Source organism: Saccopteryx bilineata, chromosome 7 (assembly GCF_036850765.1).
Source record: "Saccopteryx bilineata isolate mSacBil1 chromosome 7, mSacBil1_pri_phased_curated, whole genome shotgun sequence".
Classification (NCBI taxonomy): Eukaryota; Metazoa; Chordata; class Mammalia; order Chiroptera; family Emballonuridae; genus Saccopteryx; species Saccopteryx bilineata.
In genome coordinates, this window is record NC_089496.1 from 96905993 (window position 1) to 96923018 (window position 17026).

A 17026-nucleotide genomic window follows, 5' to 3' on the forward strand; every position below is an offset into this window, starting at 1 on the left:
TCAGCAACTAGCACATAGTAAGGACAAGTATGTGTGTTGTTTTAAATGCTCTGATAACCCATCACTCAAGTAAGGAACACCTAGTTATTGTGAGAACCACTAGCTGTTATGAATACTAACCCTTGTCAAGGGTCTTTATCTGCCTCGTTGTGAGACTAGATCAAAGGACACCAGCAGAATCATAGGATATAAGAACTCGGGAAATCTGAAGGGTCTTTTGAGATAGCACTTTTATTTTGCAGTTTGTCAGGCACTTGTATGATGTAATTGCCTATTTACACAGGAAGAGCTGTATCTTATTTGTCATTGTATCCCCACATAGTAGGACCTTGCACATAGTGAATGCTCAGACACTTGTTGAATGAATATTCCATGGCTATTCTAATGCCACACAACTAACTGTTGGTGGAAATGCAAAGAGTTGAGTCCAACAGTTGAGTTAATATTTCCACTTGCTCGGTCTCCTGGCTTATAAAGACTAATACTGAAATCTCAACACGATCCATTACATGCTTTTTTATATCTTATTTTGTTGCCCTTTTATAACCACACCCACCTCTCTCCCTCTTGAGCATTTCTCTCCCCAACTCCTGGCAACCACTAACCTGTTCCCCACTTTTATAATTTTCTCATTTGAAGAATACAGTAAGCCTTCACTTAACAGGATCGATAGGTTCTGCAACTTTAAGCAAAACAACGACAAAACCAATTTTACCATAGGCTAAATTGATATAAACAAAAGTTCCTACAGCATCCCATCAACATTATAATGAGACATTATTTGAAGGCCTGCTGCTGTATTATATAAATGAAATCACACTCTGTGTAACATTTTGTGATTGCCTTTTTTTTTAAATCAGCATAATTCACTGGAGATTTACTCAGGATGTTGTGTGTATCAGTAATTCATTCCTTTTGATTGTACTTATAATATTCATAGTATGGATATACTGCAGTTTGTTTAATCATTCACCTGTTAAAAGGACCTCTAGATTGTTTTCAATTTTTCATTGTACAAATTAATCTACTATAAAAATTTGGGTATAGATTTTTGTGTTTTGATATGAAAACATGTTTTCCTTTTTCTGGGTTAAATGACCAGGAGTGTAACTGCTGGGTAATTAATGGTAGTTGCATTATTAGTTTTTTAAGAAAATGCCAAAGTGTTTACCACAGTTGCTATACCATTTTACATCGCCACTTGCAATGTATGAGGGATCCAATTTCTCTGCATCTTCTCCAGCATTTGGCGTTGTTAATACATATCTTTTTAGCAATTCTGCTACTTGTGTGGTGCTATCTTGTTATTTTAATTTGCATTTCCCTAATGACTAATAATGTTAAACATGTTTTTATGTGCTTATTTACCTTATGTATTAATATTTTTTCCTGTATGCTAATTGAATTGTTTTATTATTTTTAACTGTTGAGTTTTTGAGAGTTTGTTATATATTATACATACTAGTCCTTTGTCAGATGTGTGGTTCACAATTTTTTTGTCATGATCTATAGCTTGTCTTTTTATCCTCTTAGAAGGTCTTTGCAGACAAATATTTTAAAATTTAGTGAAGGGCAATATGTGAGTTTTCCTTTATTGATCATGTTTCGGTGCCAAGTCTATAAATTCTTTGCCTGGCCCTAGATTTGAAGATTTTCTCTTAGGCTTTTTTTTTTAAGTTTTATAGTTTTACCGTTAAGTGTATGATCCATTCTGAGTTCATTTTTTTATTGTAAAATACATATAACATGAAGTTTACCATTTTAACCATTATAAAGTATTCAATTTAGTGTCATTAAGTATATTTTTAATGCTCTGAAGCCATCACATTCTCTAGATTCAGGTACCTGTTTCATCACCCCAAACAGAAATCTAGTACCATTAAGTGGTTTCTCCCTATTCCTCCTTTCCCTGAATAATAGTACATTATGTGGATCTGCTGCATTTATTGTTTATCCATTCATCAGTTGATGTAATTTGGGTTCATTTCACCTTTTGGCTATTGTGAATAGTGCAACTGTGAACATTTCATGTACAAGATTTTTCCTGACATCTCACTTAGCATAATGCTCTTGATATCCATCCATGTTGTTGAAAATGGAAGGATTTCCTTCTTTTTACAGCTGAATAATATTCTGTTGTGTGTAGATCACATTCTAAAAACCCATTCATTCATCAGTGGGCACTTAAGTTGTTTCCATTATCTGGCTATTATAAATAATGCTGCAAGTTCTCCCATATTTTTCTGAATTCTGTTTATGTTCAGATGCTTGTGGATCCTAATTTTTTTCAAGGCTTAAAAATACAGTTCAATCTGTAGTACTTGGTGTGCAAAATTGCAGGTAATCAGTTGTGCTTATGATTGATTTAAAATCTATATAAAACTCTTTACTATTCAGCATCTGTGTATAGAAGAACACTTAAACGAGAAGTTACTATTCTTATTCTGTATTCTTTATATAAATGCCCAATTCTTATTCCAAGTACTTAAAACTTTGAAACTTCTTGTATTAAGAAGTCAAGTTAAGGTATTGGCATAAAAACAGACATATAGATCAATGGAACAGAATAGAGAGCCCAGAAATAAACTCATGTCTTTATAGTCAATTAATATTTGACAAAGAAGGCAAAATCATACAATAGGTTAAAGATATTCTTCAATAAGTAGTGTTGGGAAAATTGGGCAGATACTTGCAAAAAAATGAAACTAGACCACCTTCTTATAACACAGAGAAGAATAAACTCAAAATGGATTAAAGACTTAAATGTTAGACTCAAAACTGTAGAAATCCTAGAAGAAAACATAGGCAGTAAAATCTTGGACATTTCTAGTAGCAATGTTTTGCTTGATATATTGCCTCGGGCAAGGGAAACAAAAGAAAAAATAAATGGGACTTCATGAAACTAAAATGTTTTTGCACAGCAAATGAAACCATCAATAAAATAAAAAGGCAACCCACTGAATGGGAGACATATTTCACTAATGACACATCTGATGAGGGGTTAATACCCAAAATTATAAAAACTTATAAAACTCAACACTAAAAAAACCAAACAATTCAATTAAAGATGGGCAAAGGACCTGAATAGACACTTCTCCAAAAAGAACATAAAGATGGCCAATAAACATATGAAAAGATGCTCAGTGTTACTAGTCATCAGGAAAATGCAAATTAAAACTGTAATGAGATACCACCTCACACCTGTCAGAATGGCTATCATCAGTAAATCATCAAACAAGTGTTGGTGAGGATGTGGAGAAAAGGGAACCCTTGTGCACTCTTGGTGGGAATGCAGACTGGTACAGCCACTGTGGAAAGCAGTATGGAGTTACCTAAAAAAATTAAAAATGGAACTGCTTTATAACTCAGTGATTTCACTTCTGGGAATATATTCAAAGAAACCAGAAACACTAATGCAAAAGAATATATGCACCCTTATGTTCATTTCAGCATTATTTACAATAGCCAAGATTTGGAAGCAGCCCAAGTGCCCATCAGTAGATGAATGGATAAAAAAAGCTGTGGTACATTTATGCAACAGAATACTATGCAGCCATAAAAAATAAGGAAAATTTTACCCTATGCAGCAGTGTGGGTGGACCTGGAGAGCACTATGCTAAGTGAATGAAGCCAGTCAGAGAAAGACAAGTACCATATGGTCTCACTTGTATGTGGAATCTAGTGAGCAAAATAAACTAGCAGTCTGACCTGTGGTGGTGCAGTGGATAAAGCATCAACCTGGAATGCTGAGGTCGCCGGTTCAAAACCCTGGGCTTGCCTGGTCAAGGCACATATGGGAGTTGATGCTTCCTGCTCCTCCCTACCTTCTTTTCTCTAAAATGAGTAAAGTCTTTTAAGAAATAGCAAACAAAATAGAAACAAACTCATAGAGACTAGACTAACAGCTGTGGGACTGGGTGAAAAACTTAAAAGGATTAAGCAAACAAACTCAAAACAAATAAACCTCATAGACACAGACAACAGCACTGTGACTACCAGAGGGAGAGGGAGAGGGAGTAGGGGTGGTGATGGAGACTTGACTTAGGGAGGGGAACACACAATACAATATACAGATGGTGTACTATAGAACTGTACACCTGAAACCTACATACGTAATTTTATTAACCAATGTCACCACAATAAATTCAATAAAAAGGAAAAAATAAAATATAAAGCCAAGTTAAATAATGAGCTTTTGAAGTTTTAAAAAGATCAATGTTTTGCATCATTTCTAATCCTATTTCCCTTTTTTGGTATCATTTCAGGATATTTTTAAGATAAATGTCTTAAGCTCCAGTTGTTAAATATTCAGGAAAAAATGTAAATGAAAAGTTTCAAAATTTTGTAGCCTTCTTATGTTTATGTGAAATAGTATGTGTCATTGTAACATGAACTAAGAGACAGAAAATTGTGGCTTGGAATATTGCCTAAGACAGAGGCAGTATAAATTGGGACAGGATGTTTAATCCACTGAACCTCTCAATAATCAACCCACACCTCACTGTGTAACTGCAAAGATATAGTCAGCTGGAAAGGTATAAGAGACAGTATAAACTACAAAGTGTGATACACATATGGTATGCTCTTGTATTATTAAAATGGGTGGTCAATCTTTACCTTTCTCATTCAGTCTATAGCTTTTGCTTATCGATGTTTCACTTATTAGCTTCTTAAACCAGGACTGGAACAATGACATTAATCTACCACCACAGGTGATTAGTTTTTACTGTGTTTTCATAAAATTATTTTATAAATATCAGAAATTCAGTTAGACACAAGATTGTTATCTATCTCTATTCTAAGCTAAATAGTGCTTTTAGGATTGAGGAATATGTAAGAGTCCAACTGAGGGCAGTATATGTGGTCTTTTTTAAAATGACCTAAGCCCATGGCCTACTGTGGTAAACTAAAACAGAATTGATCTCTTTGTTAAGAGACATCCAGTTATTTAATACTCAGTCTGTACTTGGCCATTGAAAAGTCAGCATGACATAAAAAGCTTCTAAGAAAATAAGATTCCAAAGTTAGTTAGGCCTCAAGGCTTCTGATAACCCAGCTGGGTATGAAAAAAGAAAAGGTTTTTACAGCTGATTCCCCGTGTACCACATTTTTGGGTAATAGCAACATAATGATAAGAACCATAGGTTGGTAAACCAAACTAATAACAAACTAACTTTTGAAATATATATATAATATGGCCAGGATCATTCCATTAGTAGTGGATGTTGTATAAAAAGAAGGCGGGGAATCCTGTGAAGAACACATTTAATTGTAACATACTCATTCTTTAGTTGTGTTTTCTCTCGGGGTTTTTTTTTGTTGTTGTTGTATTTTCTGAAGTGAGAAGCGGGGAGGCAGAGACAGACTTGTGCATGCACCCAACCAGGACCCACCCAGCATGCCCAGTAGGGGGCAATGCTCTGCCCATCTACAGCATTGCGCCGTTGTAACTGGAGCAGTTCTAGCGCCTGAAGCGGAGGCCATGGAGCCGTTCTCAGTACCCCGGCCAAATTCGCTCCAATGGAGCCTTGACTGCGGGAGGAGAAGAGAGAGATAAAGAGAAAGGAGAGGCCCTGGCCGGTTGGCTCAGTGGTAGAGCGTCGGCCTGGCATGCAGGGGTCCCGGGTTCGATTCCCAGCCAGGGCACACAGGAGCAGCACCCATCTGCTTCTCCACCCCTCCCCCTCTCCTTCCTCTTTGTCTCTCTCTTCCCCTCCCACAGCGAGGCTCCATTGGAGCAAGGATGGCCAGGGTGCTGGGGATGGCTCCTTGGCCTCTGCCCCAGGCGCTGGAGTGGCTCTGGTCGCAACAGAGCATTGCCCCCTGGTGAGCGTGCCGGGTGGATCCTGGTCGGGCGCATGCGGGGAGTCTGACTGTCTCTCTCCGTTTCCAGCTTCAGAAAAATGCAAAAAAAAAAAAAAAAAGAGAGAGAGAGAGAGAGAAAGAAAGGAGAGGGGGGAGGGGGGAGGGTGAAGAAGTAGAAGGGTGCTTCTCCTGTGTGCCCTGGCCGGGAATCGAACCTGGGACTGCCACACACCGGGCCGACACTCTACCAATGAGCCAACCGGCCAGGGCCTCTCTCGGTTTTTAAATTAATGACTTAGGGTGTGGAAGCCTTGATTGTATAAAAGCTTATTTTTTACATTTCCTTCCCTGATTGGTTGCTTTCTGGTCACAAAACCAGAATTTCTTTAAAGCAGTATGATACAAAGTGTTGTAAACCATTTATTCCTGATTTTTTTGTGTAGTACACTAAAGTAATTTAGATAACTTACAAAATGTTGCATGTCAAATTGATATTGGCAAGAAGGAAACAGTTTTAATATGTTATGCAAAAAATGTTTTTAACAGAATGAGTTTACACTTCTAGGACCAGAGTTAATGCAAGAATCTTCAGTGTCTTATCATTAGTTTGCATGGGCTTAGTTGGGTCAAGGCTTTAGAGATGAAGTCTGTCACAGAGGACTATTGTTAGACACAAATTAGTTGTTACTGTGTTTAAAAGGTGCGACCAGATGCCTCTGGTCTTTATCAGGGAGTCAGATCCCTAAGATGAGTGTGACCTCTTTTGCCTTTCCCCTTCTGGAGCCAGAAAAGCATTCTGCTGGGACTTCAAGGCTGTGGCGAATTTGCAGTGTTCTGGGTCCACAGAAACTTCTCTCCTTAGTTTTTGACATCTATGGAAATATTAATAGAATACTTGGATTGTTTTATAGTTAACTCACTTTATTATGAAGTGATTCTTCCCAGCAGACAAATACTCACTTAAAAAATACTGTTGTATTTTGTTGGCTTTTCTGTTACCCAGTCATTGGTGTTGAACAGGTAGCCTGAATGAAAGTCGACACCTGTAGAGAAAATTGCTTTGTTTCCTTTTCTTCTTCCTTGTTGCACATTATGCGTTTTCTATACTCAGTTCAAAAGAACACCTAGGGAGAGGAATAGACCAATCAGTGGTCTCTCTTTCTCTTGATGTAGGCTCGCTGCCATATCACTTCTCAGAGTTCGAGGAAGTGTGCCTTAGTTGTCCGTGACTGTTACTCTGTGTCACCCTTAGGTCATTGCTGCTCTAAGTGTGGTTCAGGATCAGGTGTCAGTCTGCAGACTAGACTGGGACAAGTACAGACCATGATATTACATGTTTAGAAACGTCTTGCAGTTTGACATCGCCAAGACTTCGAAATGCATAGTTCTGTACTTTACACAGCTGTTGGCCCGAAGCAAATTGGAGAAAGTTACCATGGGCAGTTTGAAAAGTGCCAAGTTAGATGACTTTGACTTCTAACAGATCACAGGCAGGGGTGAAGGGGGAATATTTAAATGACTGTCCGGTTGATCTAGTCTAGTTGTAGTGGGTAAGGTGCTCAGTTGTAGCAAAGCCCAAATGAATTTGTTTCCCTGTCATAAAATCAAGGATTATCCTAAGTGTCAGTGATAATCATGATAATTAAGTGAATCAGCTGTTCATGTGTTTCCTGAATAATGTTTCGTTGTGTCTTACTTGCATTTGAAACACTATCTGCTGAAGTTATGTAGTCTGGCAACCTTAATACTTCCTACATTTTCCCTGGGAAGTTGTTGAATCATTTAAAAAACTTAAAGCTGTGTTCCTCTCATGTTAGTAAATTGCATTCACTACAAGATGTAGTGGCTATTAAATATGGCCAAAGTTTGATCTAACAAAATCATGACTAAAAGACAAAGGAGAGCCCTACTGACAGTACTCACATATGGTGAAACTTTACGATCTTAGATCTGGCATTTTATTTTTTGAATTTTTTTTTTTTTTTTTTTTTTTTTTTACAGAGTCAGAGATAGACAGGGACAGACAGACAGGAACAGAGAGAGATGAGAAGCATCAATCATCAGTTTCTCGTTGCGCATTGCGACTTCTGAGTTGTTCATTGATTGCTTTCTCACATGTGCCTTGACCATGGGCCTTCAGCAGACCGAGTAACCCCCTGCTGGAGCCAGCGACCTTGGGTCCAAGCTGGTGAGCTCTTTGCTCAAGCCAGATGAGCCCGCGCTCAAGCTGGCGACCTCGGGGTCTCGAACCTGGGTCCTTCCGCATCGCAGTCCGATGCTCTATCCACTGCGCCACCACCTGGTCAGGCTATTTTTTGATCATTGCTTTCTTTAAAAATTCAGTAGCAGTTGATGACATTATTATAAATGAACCACAAGTTTCCATTAGCTTTGAAAATTTCAGTTTCCAATTGACCATTATAATCTAAGACCTTTTAACCTTAATTAAAAAATTGTTCTAGCCTGACCTGTGGTGGCGCAGTGGATATAGTGTCGACCTGGAAATGCTGAGGTCACCGGTTCGAAACCCTGGGCTTGCCTGGTCAAGGCATATATGGGAGTTGATGCTTCCAGCTCCTCCCCCCCCCCCTGTCTCTCTCTCCTCTCTCTGTCTCTCTCTCTCTCCCTCTCTCTCCTCTCTAAAATGAATAAATTTAAAAAAATTGTTCTAGTATTTTGTATGAAACTACTTTTTAAAGAAAGCTACAGATCCTGGCCAGGTAGCTCAGTTGCTTAGAACATCAGTCTGATATGCTGAGGTTGCAGGTTCAATCCCCAGTGAGGGCACATTCAAAAACAAGCAGTGAATGCATAAATAAGTGGGACAGCTCTCACTTCCTCTCTCTCTCAAGTCAATAAATAAAACTATATAAATAAATAAAGCTACCACTGTTATTTTGGGGGAGGGAGTTCTGCTTGACGAACATATGAATATGAATTTTACCATGAATTTACCACAAACATCTTTCTTTGTGTTTATTATTACAGATAAGGGGAATTGGCAGGCTGGAAGCATGAGTTCAGATGCCAGCCAAGGTGTGATCACTACTCCTCCTCCTCCCAGCATGCCTCACAAAGAGCGGTATTTTGACCGCATCAATGAAAGTGACCCAGAGTACATCAGGGAGAGGAACATGTCCCCTGACCTACGACAAGACTTCAATATGATGGAACAGAGGAAACGAGTCACTCAGATTCTACAAAGTCCTGTGAGTTGAAATCATTAGAAGGCTATAGTTTTTCTTCTTCTTTGGAAACCTTGATATGAGGTAGGAAGTATTTTAACTCGCAGCTCAGAAGAGGGGTGGAGGAAGAGGGACCATGCCCCCCATCTTGCAGAGGAAAATGCACACCTAATTTACATATTAATTTGCAAAGCTTTAATAACAAACTAGTATTGTCTTGGGGGCGTAGATTTTCTTGGTATGATTTCTATATGTGACGCTTCCTAAAAGGAGAAAGATGCCCCTGAGCTCCAGGACACTGCGTGTCTGTGAAGAAATGTAAGGTCCGACGGAAGCTTTAGGACCGAGAAGGAGGATTCAGGTGCATCTCCTGCCCATGCTGCCTTCCTCTTTGAGTGCCTTGGCGCTCAGAGGAGCATAGGAAGACTTGAGGTTTTTGAAGTCTGTGATTTGGCAGCCTCATGTTACAGACACAAAATGCCGGCACACAGATATACATACATACAAACTAACTAGATTAGAAGCGGAGTATAATCTAAAGCTGAACATTCTGTCTGCACAGTAATGTCCAGACTATGAATCATATTCGAGTGATTTGTTAGTTTTCTTACCCTTGGTGGAATTGCAAAGATCACATATGAGTGATAGAAAATGAGAGAACAACTTAATTAAAGATGCAAAATTCATCATTTTATGCAATGAAGGTCATGGGTCTTTAAGGCAGAGAGAGTTGGGCACATACAAACACATGATGCCCAGGTTAGGGTTATATTAGGTTTCCAGCTTGGGCACTAAAATAAGCACCAAGGCACAGAAGTGCCTGGGGCGGTCTTGGTAAATAGTTTTGTTGCCCTTGTGAATTCAATCACAGAGGTTAAGTCCGAAGCCAAAGGGGAATTCCACTCTGAGTACTTCTCCTGTACCCGTGGCCTAGATAAAAGCCAGTGCACGTTAGGAAAGCAGTGCAAGCTTTGAGGAATTTAAGTGTAGTTTCAATTTAAAGCTACCATTTAAAGAAACCCTTTTCCAATGGAAAGGAGATTACCAGAGACTTCACCATCAGGGAGTAATGTTAAGTATCTTCTTTTATACAAACCTGAGTTTCTGTGTTTAGAAATACTTGACGGGCATGCTAATTTTTGGACCAAAATATTTCCTATTCTTAAGAAACCCCACTTTGAAGATCTAACTTATTAGCCAGATGATTATGTAACATATAGTATGAAGTAACTGAAAGAACGAGACCAAGTTCAGATTTTGTTCAGGATTGTTAAATATTGAGATTTCTTGGGGAAGTGCTCCAAAGAGGACCACTCAGTTCCAACTGTGAAGTTGAAAAGGGAAAAATACTAACCTACATTTCCATGCGAGGGTTTTTGTTTTATAATTTTCCCTACTAAACTAAAGACATCATAACTTTGAGTAGATTATCTAATTTTTTTAATACTTATGTATTCTCATTTGTAACTGGATTAAAAGTATCAAATTAAAAAAAAGTATCAAATTTACTTACGTCTTGGAAACCTGAATAAAATAATGGGAAAGGGCATATATATAGATTATTTCCATATTTATGTAGCAAGAGTGATGATCTTCGGGCCAGAGAGAACAAAGAAGGTTTAAAAGAATTTTGAATTGATCTTTTTTTCCCCTAGATCTGTGCTAGTGAATCTTGTTTGTGAAAGTGTAAAATTTTATCTCCCTGCTATGTTTAACACAAACTTTGCACCAAAGGAAATTATATATAGCGGCCTGTGTTAGTTACCTATTGCAAAATAACAAATTACCCCAAAACTTAGCAGCTTAAAACAACAGGCTATAATGATCTCATGTTCCTGTGAGTCAGGAATTTAGGAGCAGCATAGGTGAGTGGTTCTGGCTCAAGGTCTGTCATGAAGGTGCAGTCAAAACATCAGCCAGGGCTGCTGTCACCTTAAGGTGTGACTGGCCCAGAGATTTGTCCTTCAGATGAGTCACCCACACAGGTATTGGCAGAAGGCCACAGTCCTCGCCATGTGAACCTTTACCTGGGCCTGTTTGGATGTTCTCTTCCAGAGTCAGAATCTGAGAGCGAGCAAACAGGGGGCTGCAGTGCCTTTTATGACATTAAACCTATCAGCCCTACCCTATTTCTTAGAGGTGAGTTAATTAGTTCAGCTCCTACTCAAGAGGAGAGGAATTAAGCTCACTTCTTTCAGGGGAGCATTGTTCACTCTCTGGTCATGATCTATTTTATAAGCACTATAGTCTGCCATGGTTATTTACCTTCCTCTCACGTGCAGAATACACTCACCCTCCCCTAGTACCCTTGCGGAGTTCTCATTGAGCTCCCACATTAGCCTGAGTCCACAATCTCATCTAAATCTGGTCCAGGTGCAGACAGTACTCCTTGAGTATGACTCCTTAGGTACAGCTCCTCCTCTCAATCTATTGACCTAAAAACTAGAGACAAGTTACCTGTCCCCCACTGCACTCAGTGATGGGCCAAGGATAACTAGCTGCTTTAACATTCCTGTTAAAAGGGGGGGAAATTGGATTACAAAGCAGTAACTCGTCTACAGCAATTCTGCAATCCATCTGGGCAGATGTTTGGAAGTTTCCCTGATGAGAACTCAGTCCTTCTGCTTACTAGGGGGAGTCTCCTTAGCTTTTGGCTCAACCCTGCTGGGCTTTTGGTTCCATCCTCTGAATCATCATTCCTTTTCCTTGAAAGGTAGCTTGTGTTTGCAACTGTTTTTTCTCAACCTGCTTCTTTCTTGTAGAGGTTTTGGTGTTCAAAGACCTCTTTTATTTTTGTACCATCTTTGTTCCTGTAAGCCCAAACTTGCATTGTTTCTACCACTATAACTCTCTTAAAACCCATGGGTCTCCTATGAATATTGGGGTTTACTCTGTTAGACACAACTTGTAACCAAAAATGATAAAAGTCAAAGATATTTCTGATCAATATTTGTAAGAAACAGATCTGTAAGCCTTCTATTTAAAATGGTGAATTCATTTGGAAAGAAAGGAAATCAGGAGAGAAATTACCAGAAGCGAAAATGTAATACTTCTTTTTATTAAGCGCTTACTGTGTGCGAGATCCCTGTTATATATCAAACCCTATTGAATGTGATGAGTAAACTGGTGTAGCTAGAGATTTTGTAATTGCAGTAGAGAGAATCCACAGCTTTGCTTTGGCCAGTATACTCCTCGTTCATGTCTTTGGAGACCCTACATTGTCATTTAGTCCCTTGTCTCAAAATGAAGTGTTCATGGCAAACCACTGGAATTAAACGATGCCTCATCAAAGTTAGAAGCATGGAAGTTGAAAAATAACAGCACATTGTGCATAGTAGATATTTAATAAATTCTGAATATATGAGTGAATAGATATATGAATAGCTGGGTGAGCTTTGAGTCATTAAACACTTGACTGTATCCAACAAATAGGACTGTCATCCTAAAAAACTTGGCTGCTTAATATGTAAAACAATTGGTGGGCTTCAGAAAAAGAATGAAAGTTCTTAAGCCTTAGGCTGGCTGGCAGAAGTGTGTGATGTTAATCTGAAAGACAGCCCGACAGGAGTGTAGGTGGTGGGAGTTCAGGAACAATGCACACTAAACTTCTTAATAATAGGGCGATTTGAAATGCTACAAGCTTATTTTGAATATAAGAGAAACTTCCAAGATATATACATTTAGAGTATCACTATGATTAAGGCCTAAAATGTTGATGGCACCTTAATTAGAATAGTTGGTCAAAATCACCGTGATTTATCTGGGCACTTTAGAAATTTAAGATGCAAGTATTCTTTATTAACTGTTTGCATTTTTATTATATACCAACTTCAAGAAAAGATATAATTCTAACCTTCACCTTCATATTAAGACTTAGATACAGGAGAAAGACCATCCAGAAGAAAATTTGGTTTATTTGTTTTTTCTCCTTTCAACAGGACCAGTGGTAATCTATTTCCAAATGAATACATTTCTTAATGGAGAATTTCTAAGTAAGTTTGTTATGCTCCTAATCCCTCTTTAGGAGAGATCTAATAACATAATTTCAGGGTGCCTTGGGAGCAGCAAATCTGTAATCGTTTTTTCTTTTTGCTCCAATTTTTCTCTCTAGTAGTTATTATGAGATATAGAACATCCCCATGTGGATATTTTAAATCCATCTCTGATATTTATCAGTATTATTACCTAGTTTCAGTGAATTAGAGATCCCTTATATATCAGCTTATATGCTATTTTTTGCCTTAATTGAAAAAATTGCATCAAATCAGTTTCATTTATCAAAATGGTCCTCTTTTGTGATTTAAAAAAATCTTAACATCTGTTGCCACTTTCTCCTGAAAATTCTGACCTTCGATGCAAAAAGCCTTAAGATCTGATATTTCAAGTTAATTCTACTAGTATAAGTGAATATGTATTGTATGTACTTAAAAGCACACTCTTACCCTATATGAATCTCAAATCTCTGAATCTTTCATGATTTTTTATTTTTATCCATACCTTATGCATTCAAACTTGACAGGATCACTCCCTCAATATCGATACAGATGTATAAAATAAAAGGCACGAGATTCAGATAAGGCTTTTAAGGCACCTTCTCTCTAATGTAAACATTTTGTTTTCTCCTTGTAATTTTTTATCATACTTTTTAGACATGTGTTTGATAAGGGAGCTGTCCAAACTATAATACCTCTGGGGACAAACCAAGTTTTCAAGTATAATTTGTTTTGAGTTGAAGAATTAAATGACTTTTTAAAAATTTAGAAAATTCGGAGTCATTTCTTACTTGACAAAAGAAAAAGATGAATTTCTCCCATTAGATAATGGGCAGGCTTAATTGCACAGAAGGAGGAGTTTCTCATTCAAGTGATAGACCAATAAGACTCTTTTCTAGAGCTTCAAATTCTAGTACTGATAACCTGTGAAATGGATCTTTGCTATCTACCATTAACTCAGGATTGAGATCAGATTCTTTTTTATTTCCTTATATCAAGAAAAATAAGAAGAAAACTCTTACTATTTCACTAATTGAACACTAGACACTTGGGGAGACTAGGAATGTGAAAGCCAGCCCCCACCATCAATATTGTGGGAATGTAGAGTAAATCACATCTTATGGTAGATACACTAGGTTCGTGATGGTGAACCTTTTTATAAAAACCGCCCACTTTTGCAGTGCTGGTCAACCTGGTCCCTCCCGCCCACTAGTGGGCTTTCCAGCTTTCATGGTGGGCCAATCATGGCGCTGTTTGGTTGCTCTGCTACCGCCTACCATGAAAGCTGGAGCGCCCAGTTGACCAGCACTGCAAAAATGGTCAGTTTTTAAAAAAGGTTCGCCATCATGGCCCTAGGCAGATGTTAAAGAATTCAGAATGGGGTGGAAAGAGACAGAACATGAAGATCCTAACTGGGGTGATCAAAGGAGAAACTTCAAGAAGAGGTGGCATTTAAGATGAATATTGAATAAAGGGTAATTCATTAGTAGAGGAACGATGGCAGCCAGCATTTTCATTTGATGGAATATAGTGAGCAAGGGTGGAAAAGTACAAGTTGTGATCAGTTAATGCTTGGTGAACCTTCCAGGCTAGACGAGAGCACAAGGTAGTAATGGTAGATACAGACAAAAAATTACATAACAGCTTGCAGAGGTCCTGGAGTAATTCCAGCCTCTTTTGGTCCAGGTTAGGGGTCAGCCCATTTTTCTCATCATTTCCAGTTTTAATCTGTTTATACAATTTTTCATTCATACATATATGCATGTAGTGGTTGTTTTAGTCCTGGGTATGTGACATTGAGAAACTCACTTAACTTGATCTTCAGTTTCCTCGTTGGTGAAATGAATCTCATCCAGTTGTTGTGACAAATAACAGAAAAGGGTGTGGTACAATACCTCACATATAATAGGTGAATATTTTGGTGAAACTTGTATACGTCAAGTTGTATACAATATTGTTAATTGAAAACATTTCATGCTTTTGTGGCAGCACTTTGCAGATTATAATCATAATTCTTCAACTGCATTTGGGGTTTTGAAGTATCAAAGAATCTTGTCACACTGATGGCACCCTGGTGTGTTCACACACATTCGTACACTCATGTATTCAAGGCGTAACAACCCCGTCTTCCTCCCTGCTCTTCTGTATCTGAGGTGGCAGCCACAGTTCATGCTGCGGTATTGTATATGTGTTGTTGGATCTTTTAACCTGACTTCTCTACTGGAGACGGCCGGGAATGGTTGGCTTTCCCGACTTCAGAAGCCCAGGTGTGACCCGCTGCACTGCTCTAAGTTAGCTCCTTCCACTGTGAGGGGGAGAACTGGCTGTAACAGGCCATGTGCTCCAGGCTCATCCTCATCTGCTGCTGGATAATATTTTTGCTCTGTCATTTCAGCCTAATGCTCTAACCTTGCCTAAGAGCAGCCTTATTAGTTGTATGCAGTTTCATTGATACACTCATCTCTGATAAAAGTAGAAAAAGATCACGTGCCCAACTAAGAATCCAGACTGCAATTTTTGTTTCATTATGTATTAGCCGTGCAACCTTGAGCAAACCATTGTCTCAGGACTAGGCAATTCAGATGAATCAACTACAAAGGACTATTTGTTAACATTGGATTTTAGTAGAAATATGACTAATTATCCATCATAAAGATAAGGAAAACCTTTATTTTTTAATATTTTAATGAAAGTGTAATAAGTTTATTGATATGTTTTGAAAACCAGCTGAGGTAGTTTTATATTGGTAGTAATTTTTACACTAACTTTTATGACTTGGGCAATTATTTGAATAATATTTCAAAAATATTTGAAACATTAAAATGAGTTATGAATGTCATGACAAGAATATTAAATCATTTGGTATAGAAGAAATTTTATCTGTTGAAGCACTGTCACCTATATAAAAAGGCTGGGAAATCTCACTGACTTTGAAATTTTCCTTCTATTACATGTTACAGAAGCTATTTACTAGCCTTGAAGGAGGAAGTCATATTTTTCTCCTAATTGATTACAGAAGGGTTTATACATTTCCCCGTGTGAGACCATGGATCACCCCAGAGTTTTAGGATGGTACTCACCATAGTGTGGGATATATAGTGAAAAAAAACATTTTCCCTAATGAAAAATGCATTTGACCTGAGTCCTTACCTCTGACACTTGACAGCAATGTGACCTGGGACAAACTTTTCAACCTTTTTTATTTAGCTTTCTCATCTCGGCCAGCAGAAACTTCTCATCAGTTTCACAATAGTTGTGATTCTCTTGAGCAACTGGTTTATTTTAATTTTAAAGCCACTATAAATCAGTACACTGAGCAGACTGTTTTGATCCATATTGACTGCTAGCAAATTTAACTAAAATTTGACCCATCTCCAACAAATGTATACAATTTTATAGCATGCACTTTGTATCTTAACTGCTTTCCTGGCTCTGTCTAAACTCCTTATACTTCTATTTAGCTTGACTTTTCTAACCTATATTTAATTTAATTTAGCATTTTAATCTATAATATCTGCCTTCGGTTAACAACATTCAATAAAATAAATAATGCCTACTTTTCAGAGCTATTGTAATGTGAATAAGGAGTGATATAATAGGTATCCTTAATTTGTTTTGGGGTGGGGTTTTTTTGTTTTTTTTTTTACTGAATCAAAGAATATTGGTTATAGCCTCTTTGAACTGAGGAATATTTAAATAGAGTCTGGTTTTAAAGAGATGGTCAAGTTTCAGAAGAGCAGATTGGCCCATTGTCAGGTGTCTAGAAGTTTTCGGTAGTTTGTGTAAAGAAATGAGTATGTCTGGAAGATTCTTTTCTTTTTAGCCTTAAACATGGTAGAATACTCATGTTACTCATCATGAAGGCACCTGTCCATCTTATATATATACTGCTCACAACTGCTTTATGTTCACAAGGTCTTAGATATGTTTTGTGGGAGTTTTCTGGTAAGGGAAAAGTCCTTTGTAGGTGAGATTTTATAGGATAGTTTCTCTGGTTTAAATCATGTGTTTAAATGAGCTAGATACAGACAATGAAATGAAATG

General features: G+C 37.9%; 1 protein-coding gene across 6 annotated transcripts in view; it reads left to right on the forward strand.

Moving 5' to 3' along the window:
* The window catches only part of ADD3 (adducin 3), a 132116-nt gene that overhangs the window by 90640 nt on the left and 24450 nt on the right, over positions 1–17026 (forward strand). For 5 of the 6 annotated variants that reach the window (XM_066240466.1, XM_066240467.1, XM_066240465.1 and 2 more), the window contains one exon: positions 8794–9014. In XM_066240466.1, coding sequence (XP_066096563.1) covers positions 8820–9014 — 195 coding nt within the window. In that variant the 5' untranslated portion in view covers positions 8794–8819. Of the gene's footprint in view, positions 1–8793; positions 9015–12928; positions 12983–17026 lie in introns of those variants that run through there. The other variant, XM_066240471.1, reaches the window with a different exon arrangement.